Source organism: Eupeodes corollae, chromosome 1 (genome assembly GCF_945859685.1).
Source record: "Eupeodes corollae chromosome 1, idEupCoro1.1, whole genome shotgun sequence".
Lineage (NCBI taxonomy): Eukaryota > Metazoa > Arthropoda > Insecta > Diptera > Syrphidae > Eupeodes > Eupeodes corollae.
The window spans coordinates 184,569,284-184,581,828 of NC_079147.1; the positions used below are offsets into that span (position 1 = coordinate 184,569,284).

Here is a 12,545-nt window from a genome sequence, read left to right on the forward strand (position 1 = left end):
TCTTAATAGTAGTCCGGCTTAAGATAGGTTTAAGATTGAGTTAATAAAAATGAATTTACAAAAAAAAATGTGTTGGACTGTCAACCAAGGGGTCTTGGGTTCAATCCCTGCCTGTGCCACCTTAATTTAAGGAATTAATTTTCGCATGTACTGCCTCTAGCGAGAAATTGACTTATTTTATAGGAGTAATTCTTGTCATGAAAAGTGCTTTCTTAAATTTGCCATTAGGATTCGGCTTAAAACTATAGGTCGTCTCCATCCCTGACAACCGCACTCGAACACAGAAATGGTTAAGAGTTGTAAGTCACTAGGCTCTAATTCTAAACGGACCAATTTATTTTTAATTTTTTTATAAGTAATATCAGCGAAACAATATTCCTTAGACGTACTCCACGAATGTAGATTATTTTGATTTAGTTAAGATTTTTATGGAACGGATATCCTTGTGAAAAGTATTTACTGTATTACGTTTATTTTTATATACATTTGAATGGTCAAAAATAAAAATTTCTACCTAAGCTTCAAATCACATCACAAATGTTTTGTCAAAGGGGAATGGGGATGTGTATAATAGTGCTATATTTATTCTTAGTAATTTAATAGTGCCTATTATTCACTTTTGGAAAATCATTTTATTGCAAATTGATTCGAAAAAAAACCCATTGACATCCTGACGTATCATTGGCGCAATTGCTCATTGAATATTAAAATTTAAAAGCCTTGTCAATCATAAATTGGCGTAATTGAAAACAAATACCATTTCCGTAAAGCATATAAATGCATGACATTTCAACTCTAAGAAACACTCGAAATGGAGCTTACTTTAGGCATAATTTGTTATATCTCAGTGGTTGCAGCCCTTAATGGAAATCTTATTACCAACTTTACCATAAATTTAGTCAATACTCAACAAGCTGTTGTTTTTGGATGCAACGATACAGGTACAAAATATAAATAAAAGCTTTTTACTTCCCTATCTTTTCATGATTGATATGTGAAGGTCTACTTAACGCCGGAAGAGCACTCATGAAATGGAATCAAGGAATGATGCTTCTCAGTTTAAAAAAGAATTACTCTTTGGAAAATGTTTTAACAGTACGCAATCATGCAAAAACTTCGGTGATTGTAGATTGTTCGTGTCCGGAGTGTAAAGAAGTTCTTCAAATTTCCTCCGAAGGAAAGTACTTCAATAAAACCTACCAGTGGATGATTTGGGATTTAATAAACACAGGGCTTGAAGAACTTATTGGCGATTTGAATAACATTGGACCAAATGCCCAAATAACTTACGTAAATAGGACTCAATTGAGTCAATCAATCGAGATCGACATCGAGACTTATTCCTTCTACGATGTTCATTCAAAAGGGAGACATTTGAATGCTCCCTTAGAGGTTGTGCACTATGCTGATTGGAGAGATGGAAAGTTAATGGCCTACCAAGATGTTTTAAAACTTCAAGGCATCCGACATAGGGATCAATTCAAACAGTTGAAGCTTCGAGGTGCCACCGTGGTCCGTCTAGTCTAAGTTATCTGTGAACTGTCAATATGAAACTTAAATACTATTTTTGTTTTTTAAGATCGATCAGGATAACATAGTCAACGATAGTCAAATCATATCGATTCTATCAAGTTCTGGCAAAGAGGATGGTGTAGCAGCTTTCACCAAATACCATTATGTCCTGTCGACTATTCTACAAGAACGCTTCAATTTCACATTGAGTTTTCGTAATTTACGTGGTTGGGCTGGCCGTTTGCGTGGGGGGATATTTCGATTAGGTTTTCTCGGCGTCGTTATGCGTAATGAAGCCGATGTAGGAGCATCAGGTGCGTTTAATCGAATCAATCGTCTGGCTGAATTTGATACAATTCATCAGAGTTGGAAATTTGATTCGGCTTTTATGTATCGATTTACATCGGATATAGACGCCGATGGGATGAGTGGTAATTTTTTGGCACCATTTGCGATGCAGGTTTGGTTAATGTCAGCGGCGACAGTTTTGTTGGTTATGGTTTTGTGGTATATTGTTGCTTGGTTGGTGAGTAAGACATTTAATGAAGGTGAACGCGATAGAGATGGTTTCCTGTTGAAGGCTTTTGCTGCTGTTTGTCAACAAGGTAAAGAACAAGAATTAATGAGTAATTCTTAGGACTCCTGCACACGAAGGGTGGGCGTAATTGATAATGGTCTATTACGATAGTTTGAGACTTATAGGCAGCAAAAAGTGTTATATCGCTAAGCGGACTTGATTTTAACATCATATATTTTTTTATATGTGATGCGACACAAACATTTGTCAGTAAATTGGCAGCTGGCATTATCCTTAGATTTTGATTCAAAAGGATAGGAGAACATTACTTCAAATCACGTACCAAAATTATTACACAAGGCCACCTAAGCAAGAAGAGTTTCGTCATGATCTTTGATTTCCAAACCTTATAAATGTAGTTGTAAAAAGCTGTAAAAGAGGTGTTTGGAAAATCTATAACATTCTCGTGTGCGGGTTGCCTTAGTCATCTGCAAACTTTGAGTCTCTTTGTCTTTAATTTTATTTCTCAGGCTTGGATCCTATTCCCAGCGGTATTCCATCTCGAACCATCGTCTTTACTTTATTGCTTTTTAGTCTGGTCATGTATAATTTTTATACTTCCTCGGTTGTTGGAGGACTTTTAAATAGCTCCGAACAGGGACCAAAAACTGTAGCAGAAATTGTTAACAGTCCACTGAAGTTATCTTTCGAGGATATTGGATACTACAAAGTCCTATTTAAGGTTTTGTTTTTGTTCATTCGAATTAATCAAACTCTTTACAAAAATTTGCCATAATTCTAGAATCCTACAAATGCACTTGTCATGCGTATGTATAAAACCAAAGTATTACCCGAACGTGGATCAGACGAATTGGAAGTTTTCTCACACATCAAGGAAGCCATACCATTCTTGAAGAAGGGTGGCTATGCATTTCATTGCGAACGAGTCGATGCCTACCCAGAGATAGCTCGTCATTTTGATGCAAACGAAATATGTGATTTGAGAATTGTTTCGGGGCTTTTGGATAAGGGTTTGATGAATTTTATTGTTACCAAAAATAGTATGTACACAGAATTGTTTCGTGTGATGTATGTTTACAGATAGGTTTTAATCGAATCAGGGTTTGACGAGTTTTTGGTTATTTTTTTTTAGGATGTGTCGTGCTCGAGAGACGGGAATCATAATGAGAACTTTGACCATTCATCAGCCAAGGAGACCAGAATGTCAGTCATCGTATACCGTTTATCCAGTTGCTGTTTCAGGGGTGTTGAGCGCTTTTATGCTTTTGGGAGGTACATACTTATATAAGTTTTTGAAGTCCTTGATGTTACGAGTTTTAGTGGGACGCTTTTTATTTTTTTGCAGTGGGAATGCTATTTGCTTTGATTGTTTTGATTGGAGAATTTCTTTACTATAGATTTAATGAGAGAATTAAAATGCAAGCCCAGAAGTACCTTGAAAATTTTTGTAGAAACTCCTTTTGAAGGATGCCTAAAAATACTCAAAACTGTGTAATTCAACAAGTATGAAAAATAAAATGCACCTCAATGCTTAAACTAACAAAATAAAGAAACAGGGTTTTTTTCAGAGGTGTTCACTTGGAACTGATGATTTTTTAAAATTGACTTTTTAAGGAACATTTTGTAGCATTAAAATTTAAACACGATTTTTGGCCTATGATGGCCACGGCTTGCTCGGACGTAGTCTAATCCGGAAATCCAATTTTCGATGATCTGTTCTAACATTTGTGGCCCGATATCGGCAATTACACGGTGAATGTTGTCCACTTAATGGTCATACGTTACTGGCTTATCGGCGAACATAGATAAGCTGTTTTAAAGCGTTCGATCTTCTAAGTCAAATAACGTGGGAAAACAATAAGTTTAGGTGGCTGCAAAGGTGTCTCAATACACACTTGACAATAATTGACGGAACCATTAAACCAAAAATATTCAAGTGATAGACATGTGCATTCAAGAGGACACAAACGTCCACAGGTTTTTCTCAAAACCCACCTCTGTCTATCAACTTCTACTCTCACCTCCCCGTGGTGAACATCGGGTGCCTAGTACCTCAAGTGGAGATTGGGATCCAACCCCAGTGGAAAGTTGTTGGGGGCAGCAAACGAGAGAGGGGGGAGGGAGTTGTTTCCACTAAGGCACCTCTCCTTATGCAGACGGCAGCGGAGGAATTCCCGAGATGGAACCAACGGTGGCGTCTACAGTTTCAGTAAGGGCTTCTACGACTTATTTGGAGCCCAGGGTTATAAGGAGCGGTTTTATCCGGCTACCCGTCCTAGGAGTGATACTAAGGATCTGGCCCTCCAGGTGACTTCCTGGCCACGTAAAAACATCACAGTTGCGAAGCACCAACCTAACTACGCAACCTATAACATACGCAAACGAATTAAGGACAACGAACTTCGGATGTGCACGTGGAATGTTAGGTCCTGTAACAGACCACGTGCGGCCGTAGGATTAGCGGAGGCCCTAGACTGCTACAAAGCAAATATCACCGCCATCCAGGATTCGGCTTTGTCATTGGAGCCAGACTTAGGCAAGAAGTCTAGAGCTATAATTGCATCAATGAGCGCCTCATGAACATATGCATCAAGGCTAAATTCGGCAACATTAGCCTGATATGCACGCACGCTACCACAGAAGAGAAAGATGACAACACCAAAGATATGTTCTTTGAGCTCTTAGATAAACCATATGACCAGTGTCCTAGCTACGATATTAAATTATCCTGGGCGATTTTAATGCCAAGCTTGAAAAGGAAGACATCTTTGGTGGAATAATCGGAATCGAAAAACAGCCTGTAAGACAACACTTCCGACATGGTAGCCAGTACGCGTTTTCCACACCTTAACATCCACAAAAGAACTTGGACTTCTCCAGATCAATCTACCGTCAACCAGATTGACCATATTGCGATCGACGCCAGACACGGTTCCAGCATCATGGATGTTCGACTCGGACCACTACCTCGTTGTAGCCAAGGTAGCACTTCGTTTTTCCAGACCCAAGGCAAAACAGGGCAATGCTGGGAGAAGAAACAACGTAGAATCGCAAGAGATCGCTATATACTTCTCCGACGAGTTACAAGTATTCTCTCTTGAAGTTTTTTTCCGCAAACACAGTTTATCGAGAACCAGTGGCAACGTTGCCAAAATGCAATTAGAGAAGCCAAATCTGAAGTGCTCGGTCTCAAGCAACCAGTAGCAAGAAACCCCCTGGTTTGAAGAATCTCGGCAGACAAATGCATCCAAACAACAGACATAGGAGGACGAGAGCTGCTCACGAGCTCTATAAGTAGAAGAGGGGAGGGATACAGCGACTTCGGAGAAGGAAAAAAAAAAAGAGTATTGGAAGCGTGTGGTCGAAGATATTAAGAGGTTCAAAAGCAGAAATCAAGTTTTGTGAGCAAGTGAAACGAAATTCACACGTACACAAACCTTGAACTGAATTTCGGGAATAACGAACCGAAATCCACAGTCAGGCAGGATGACCCAGTGAATATAGACAACGAAAGCCAACAATCTTGTCTTCCCGACTTAGACGAAGTAAAGATTACCATATCAAAGCAGTCTAAAAAAGCCACAGAAGCAGATGGCTTGCAAGCCGAGCTCTTCAAAGCAGCTGGAGACAATTTGGTTAGGAGCATGCACCAAATTATTTTTAAGCTCTGCTCGGAAGAAAGCTTGCCCGATGAATGGAACCTCAGTATTGTTTGCCCGTTACTGAAAAAAGGAGACTTTTTAAACTGCACCAACTATAGACAAATCAGTCTACTTTACATCGCTTACAAAATTCTCTCTGCCCTAATATGTAAACGTCTTAAACCAGATAGGTCCTTATTAGTGTTGTTTGACCAGAAAAGTCAACATTATGGCAGATCCAACGACTGAAATGGCTGGTTCACGGAGAGCATATGAACACCAATGCTCCGGCCCGAAAAGTCTTCAAATCCATCCTACAGGATAGCTCAGTAGAGGAAGAACGCGGATCAGGTGGAGTGCACAGGTGGAAAGTGACCTCACCCAACTTGGAGCGCGAAATTGGAGACACCTAGCTAGGGACCGAATTAGATGGAGAAGTTTGTTGGACAAGGCCCTAGTTTACACACGACTGTAGCGCCACCTTAAGTAAGTAAGTATTAAACCAAAAGCAAACTTCGTAGCGAAACAAAATTTGCTTATAAAAAAAAGGATCCAGTCTATTCATGTTGAAATGCCAAACCAAAAAAAATCAATTGATAGCTGACAAAATGGCCGCCAAAAAAAATAATTTTGTCAATTTAAAGGTCTAAAAATACACCTGTTAAATACAAAAGTGTGTTGTTTACCATCTGCATCTGAAAAAGGTTTGACTCTTTTTAAAAGCACTCTTTGTAGGGTTTTGGGTAATTCACGATAATTCGATTGTCAAACTTGTCTTTACTTATTTACCAAAATATTAATAACGTATTTTTTAACAGTTTGAAAGTTCTTGGACTTTTTGAAAGTAAAAGTGTGGTTTTTAATAAAAAAAAAATAAAGCTCGTTATAGCCAAGATTTCATTTCTTCTATAAAGAAAAGGCTTTGACAATATTTTTTTAGAAATAATTTCGCTCAAGTAGCCGCCTCGGCTGGTTCGGATAGATTCTAGTTGAGAGGCCCAATTTTTGTTTCCTTTTGTATGTTCTCCGTATGTTGTAAGCAATAACAAGCCAAATATTCTCTTCCAAAGCATCTCGGGCTTATCTGAGTAAATAAGTGCTGTAAGTAATAACAACACAAGAAATAGTCCAAATGTGTTCAATCGCAACATCTTAGAGACCACTCAACGAACCCACGACGCGAACGGTGTTCAGGAGTAGGTCTATTCATTATGAATATTAAATGACAAAGTAAACTGTCAAAAAGTCCAACTCCAAAAATGTTTTTTGCTAGATTGAAAACCACACTTTTAGCAAAAACACCTGTCACATGTTTCTAAGACTCTGTCAATTCTTAATCTGCTACTGAACACAGCGCCACCTAATTTAAACATTGAATAACATCAGAAAAATTAGTTTACACTCGAAAATATCATTCGTTTAATTTGTTTGCCAACTCTATACTTATAATAAAAGGTTTCCCAACAAGAGGTGTAAGCAGCTTTCACTTTTGAAGATGTCATCTTTTGACATTTAACAAGTAAGAACTACACCATTATGAGAACAATACACGCTTCATAAAGACATTGGTTAGTATCTGATATGCAGCTGCCAGATAAAGCAACTTACAGGAGAATTGACTTTAAAGTTAGTCAAGAAAATGTCCTTAACCGATATATTAAGTCTACTTATGTCAAAATGACAGCTGATTATGTTTTTATATTAAACTGAACGATGAGCTTTATTATTTTGTGATTTATTTTATTTTATTTTCTGCAAAATTCCATTAAATGTTCTGTGTCAGGAAGTTCTGAACAAAATAGTAGTTCCTTGGTCAAAATGTACGTTCAAAAAAAGTTCCTTATCTTGTCTTAACCTAACCGTTCAAATGTTTGAATTTATTATAGTATATCAAGCAAAATTTACAGACTATAAAAATCTCAGTATCAGCTTTGAAGTACTCGAATATATCGGAAAAGGGAAGGTAAATCTTCATTTTCCATTCTTTTCGCTTAGCAAAAAAAACTGTCAAAAACTTTACGTACTATTTTTTAAGCTACCAGAATGGAGCATGGACATTTTTGGCATTTCATGTTTTGCTGTTATATGTCTATTCAATGTTTTGACACCTACTTCAGTTGTAGCAAAGTATCCATTGTGATCCGAAAGTTAGTTTGACTTTCATGTTGCAATTTCCATTCTTTTCGCATAGTTTGAAATATTTGTCCTTAAATTAAATTAAATCCAAAAGTGACCTAAACAGTGTTTTGTTCAAGCTAGATACGTTAAAAAATGATAAATAATTCATTCAATGTTTGCATTTTGCTTGTCACAATGAAATGATATCAAATTATAAAGCAATGAAAGAGCCATTATAATTCATTCAATAATTCATAAACATGTCAATCAAGTCTTGAAAACTGTTGTGTATTTAAGGGTGTCTTTGTTTATCAGCACTAGTCTTGTTCTAAAATGTGAAATCTGGAAACCATGAAGTTCTTCGTGCTTTTGATTTCATTAACATTTGTCTCTACTTCCAAAGGACTTAATGAAAACCTTATAACAAACTTTACAATTGATATAGTCAAAAGCCAGCAAGTAGTGATTTTTGGATGCAACAGAGAAGGTATAAATATAAAATCTAACTTCAAATCTAGAAAATAATTGATATTGTATTCGTACCTTTTTAGATTTCTTGAAAGTGGGAAAATCCCTTCAAAATAAAAATGTCCTTATTTTATTCATTAATTTAGAAAACAAATGTTTATCATCATTGGAGAATGTCCTAACTCGACACAATCATGCTAAAACATCTGTCATTTTGGATTGTTCATGTTCGGAATGTACGAATATTCTACATTTTTATTCGGAAACAAGATCATTTAATAAAACATATCAATGGATGGTTTTTGATCCATATAACTATGGTTTGAATGAACTTGAAATTGAAGAAGATCCAATTAGTATTGGACCAAATGCTCAAATGACGTTTGTGAATTATTCTACTAATAGTTTGGATGAAAACTTTTCTTTATATGATGTTCATTCCAAAGGAAGACATCTTAAGGCTTCGATTGAAGTTATTCATTATGGAGATTGGATTGATAATAAATTAATTATTTACAAGGATATTTTTTATCTTCAAGGGATTCAACACAGAAGTCAGTTTAATGAATTGCAGTTGCGTGGTGTATTAGTGGTTTGTATAATTCATTTCCATCTATCGGGTTTTTATATCCAAACCTGCCAAAAAAAAAGTTACAGAAATTAATCAATTTATTTTGCCCCATGGAATGCAAAAACAAAAAAAAATTGTGTGTTAAAAGATCTAGATCAAAAATAAATTGATTTATTTTACCCATTGCAACTTCATATGTTTTTGACGTAATCTGTACAATTTAAGGATGAAACTGATGTTGGATTTAATCAGTATTTCTTTACTGTTTAAAAGCTATTAAATAAACGTATACGGCGTTTTCATTTATATGTTTTGACGTTACTCATTTTAACTGTAACTATTTTTCATCCATTAATATTCAACCACGAAATCAAAATAAACACTTAAACCACATACAGATTAAATATTTTTCCATACATTTCGAAATTTCAAACTTGCTGCACGTCTGTAGCACCAACTGTAGTTGCATTGTGTTCGTAACATTGAATTTGTGTGTATTCAATATTTTGACAGCTATTCGAGTTGCAGCTACGTATCCATTGTGTTCCGTCAGTTAGTTTGTATTGCACGTTGCAATTTAACTTTATTAAAATTCTTAGACAGAGATAAGTAAAACTTTGTTTCCTTTCTAGATCGACCGGGACAACATAACCAATGACGAACAAATGAGAAAACTGGTCACAAGTCCCACAAAGGAAGATGGTGTTGCTACATTCATTAAATATCACTATGACATCGTAGATTTCATGAAGGACCGCTTAAATTTCACCATTAAATATCGCAATGTGCGCAGTTGGGCTGGCCGCCTTCGAGGAGGACCATTTCGTTTAGGTTTTTTGGGCGTTATTAAGCGTAATGAAGCTGATATTGGAGCATCGGCTGCATTTAATCGTTTAAATCGCTTCGTAGACTACGATAATATTCATATGAGTTGGAAATTCGATGCAGCGTTTTTATATCGATTTACATCGGATATCGATGCGAACGGTGCAAGTGGTGATTTTTTAGCACCTTTTGTAATGGTAGTTTGGGTTCTTACATTAGCGTTGACAATTCTATTGATTGTTGTTTGGTATTTTGTATCTTGGTTCATGAGACGAAAGATTCGAGAAGAAGAGGAAGATAAGGATGGATTTTTATTAAAGACTTTTGCTGCACTTTGTCAACAAGGTGAAGTTGAAGGCTTAATTTTTTTTTTTTTAAACCTCATTTTTGTGTCAAATTTGGTATAACTTGCAAGATTCATATGAGTGTTAAAGTCATCATCTTCTTGATGCATTGGATAACATAATTTGCATTCGATAACATAATATTAAGTGACGTTTATCAAATCGATCAGAAAAAAACATAACTTGAAGAGGAACTTGACATTTATCTGACGTTTTTGAATACGAACGTTTACGTTTTACTCTTTTGATATGGATAATTTTGACGTTTCACTACTTCATCTCACTCTAACTCTCTTTTTTCACTTAAGATAATTGATCAGTTTATATTTCTGAGACTTCTGAAAATTTTACGAAAGAAAATTCTTGAGAAATCAAATCATAAGAATTCTGTTCTCATATTTCCGTCAGCAAAAGTAAGAAATATGTATGAAAAATGTTGTTCATACATCTGAGAATACGGAAATCTATGTGATTTTAGAAATAATTATAAACTGGCCTTTTCTCTATTTAAACATTAAGTGTTGGTGAGACAGAATGACAAGACGTCAAAATTATTCACCTCAAAAGAGTTGAATGTTAGTTCAAAACAAACTAAATTTTGGAGCTGTTTAAATCCATAGGTCTTGATCCAGTTCCAAAGAACTCACCATCACGGACTATAGTTCTAACACTTTTTATATTCAGTTTGATGATGTATAATTTCTATACATCATCTGTTGTTGGTGGACTGTTAAATAGCTCTGAACGTGGCCCAAAGACTATTGAAGAAATCGTAAACAGCCCTTTGAAGTTATCTTTTGAAGACATTGGGTATTACAAAGTTCTTTTTAAGGTTGATCTTTAAAGAATTTCACTTTTGGTTTAAAATAATTGTTTTTATTTCTCAGAATCCAACAAGGAAAATTGTCCAACAAATGTACAAAACAAAGGTCCTACCTAAACGAGTACCATCCGAATTGCCAGTTTTTACACACGTCCAGGAAGCTATACCGTTTTTAAAGAAAGGTGCTTATGCATTTCATTGTGAACGAATCGATGCATATCCTGAAATTGCTCGTCTTTTTGATGCAAATGAAATATGTGACTTAAGGGTAGTTTCGGGACTTCTAGAAACAGAAGTTATAGGAATGTTTATAGTTAAAAATAGTTTGTATACGGAATTGTTTAGAATTATGTATGTTCGCTTTTATTTTGTTGACCGGAAAACTGTGGCATTGATATAACTTTCTAAATTTTGCAGACTTTGTCAAGCACGAGAAGTTGGAATTGTTAAACGTTTCTTAGCTATTCACAAACCAGAAAAACCAGAGTGTCAAGCATCATATACTGTTTATCCAGTTGCATTTTCTGGTGTGTCAACTGCTTTTCTAATATTAGGAGGTATGTAGATTGTAGGTGCACACATTAATGTTAACAGGGTTATTTTGTGCACTTAAAAATACGGATAGTTCTAACCCATTTTTAGTTGTCAAATGTGAAGATTATTAAGGTAATAAATATTATTTAAACTCTTTTATCTCAACAGGGGCCATGCTGATGTCTGGTATTTGTGTAGCGATTGAAATATTACATTTTCGGATGGAAGTTAAATCTGGGCGTGCTTCAATTTAAATTAGCAGAAATGTGGAAGATGTTAATTTTTAATGGCTGCGTTCAAACCCAAAAGATAGGGTATAAGGATATCTTTTCGTTAGTATTTTACATGTATAAAAACAGCTGATTTAAAAAAGCTGAAAAAATTGTTAAGTATTGTTGTTTTGTCAAACAAAATTATCTAAGAGTCATTATTGTTGTTAATGAACGATAACTGTTAGAAATTGTTGATGAATCAATCTACTATTATTAAAATTAAAAACAAATTATTTATTTATAACTTTTAACGAATTATTCACCTAACAGTTCAACACGTTCAACTCAGCTCCCAATCTGAGTTGTGGATTGTTACAAATTGTAAGTATTTGCCACTTCAACATTGATTTTTGGAAGATGTGATGACTTCATATTGCACGTATCCAAGATGACCTCGAACGCAACCAATGTATTTTTCAATTATATTCTTGCAAACCAACTCTAATAAAACTTTAAATATTAATATACATAGGTATATTGCACTTTTTCACAGCAAATTATTATAATGCTAATAAATGTGAATTATAATTGGTCCTCTTGACCACTTTCAAGGCCTTTGAATAAAAAAAATGTTGCTTTCATGACAAATTGTGTTTTTATGACCAAATTATAACAGTATAAATAATTAGATCATTGTAACAGTTAAAAAATATAACTTATAACACATAAAAGCTATAATTCTTTGGAGCTTTAAAGGCTTCAAAACATTAAAAGTATGACACGAAGCAGGCCGACTCAAAATAAATAAATTTGATGCTACTTGAGCACGTGTACAACCAAGACTTACAGCTCTCAATTATTCCTGCCTGTGAGTAATGTCAGGAATTGAGGGGACCTACAGTCTTATGTCGCATCCGAACCGCTAATTAAAAAAGAAAACTTTCATGGCACAAAATAAC

General features: G+C 35.4%; 2 protein-coding genes across 3 annotated transcripts; both read left to right on the plus strand.

Moving 5' to 3' along the window:
• The first annotated feature begins 811 nt into the window (after window positions 1-811).
• LOC129947653 (uncharacterized) lies at window positions 812-3,595 on the plus strand. The gene is made up of 7 exons (XM_056058287.1): window positions 812-941; window positions 1,001-1,512; window positions 1,580-2,117; window positions 2,560-2,771; window positions 2,832-3,118; window positions 3,183-3,322; window positions 3,396-3,595. Exons 1-7 carry the CDS (start codon window positions 812-814, stop codon window positions 3,512-3,514), a joined length of 1,938 nt encoding a protein of 645 aa, XP_055914262.1. The 3' UTR covers window positions 3,515-3,595.
• A 4,532-nt stretch (window positions 3,596-8,127) lies between these two features.
• On the plus strand, window positions 8,128-12,115 carry LOC129939546 (ionotropic receptor 75a-like). 2 transcript variants are annotated; one of them, XR_008780552.1, is made up of 8 exons: window positions 8,128-8,296; window positions 8,361-8,869; window positions 9,481-10,018; window positions 10,638-10,849; window positions 10,905-11,191; window positions 11,258-11,397; window positions 11,543-11,706; window positions 11,917-12,115. XR_008780552.1 is itself a non-coding variant. In XM_056047588.1 (7 exons), exons 1-7 carry the CDS (start codon window positions 8,161-8,163, stop codon window positions 11,626-11,628), a joined length of 1,908 nt encoding a protein of 635 aa, XP_055903563.1. In that variant the 5' UTR covers window positions 8,128-8,160; the 3' UTR covers window positions 11,629-12,115. The 2 variants fall into 2 exon arrangements, 1 of the variants encoding a protein (XP_055903563.1); XM_056047588.1 differs by having other exon boundaries at window positions 11,543-12,115.
• The last annotated feature ends 430 nt before the right edge of the window (window positions 12,116-12,545 follow it).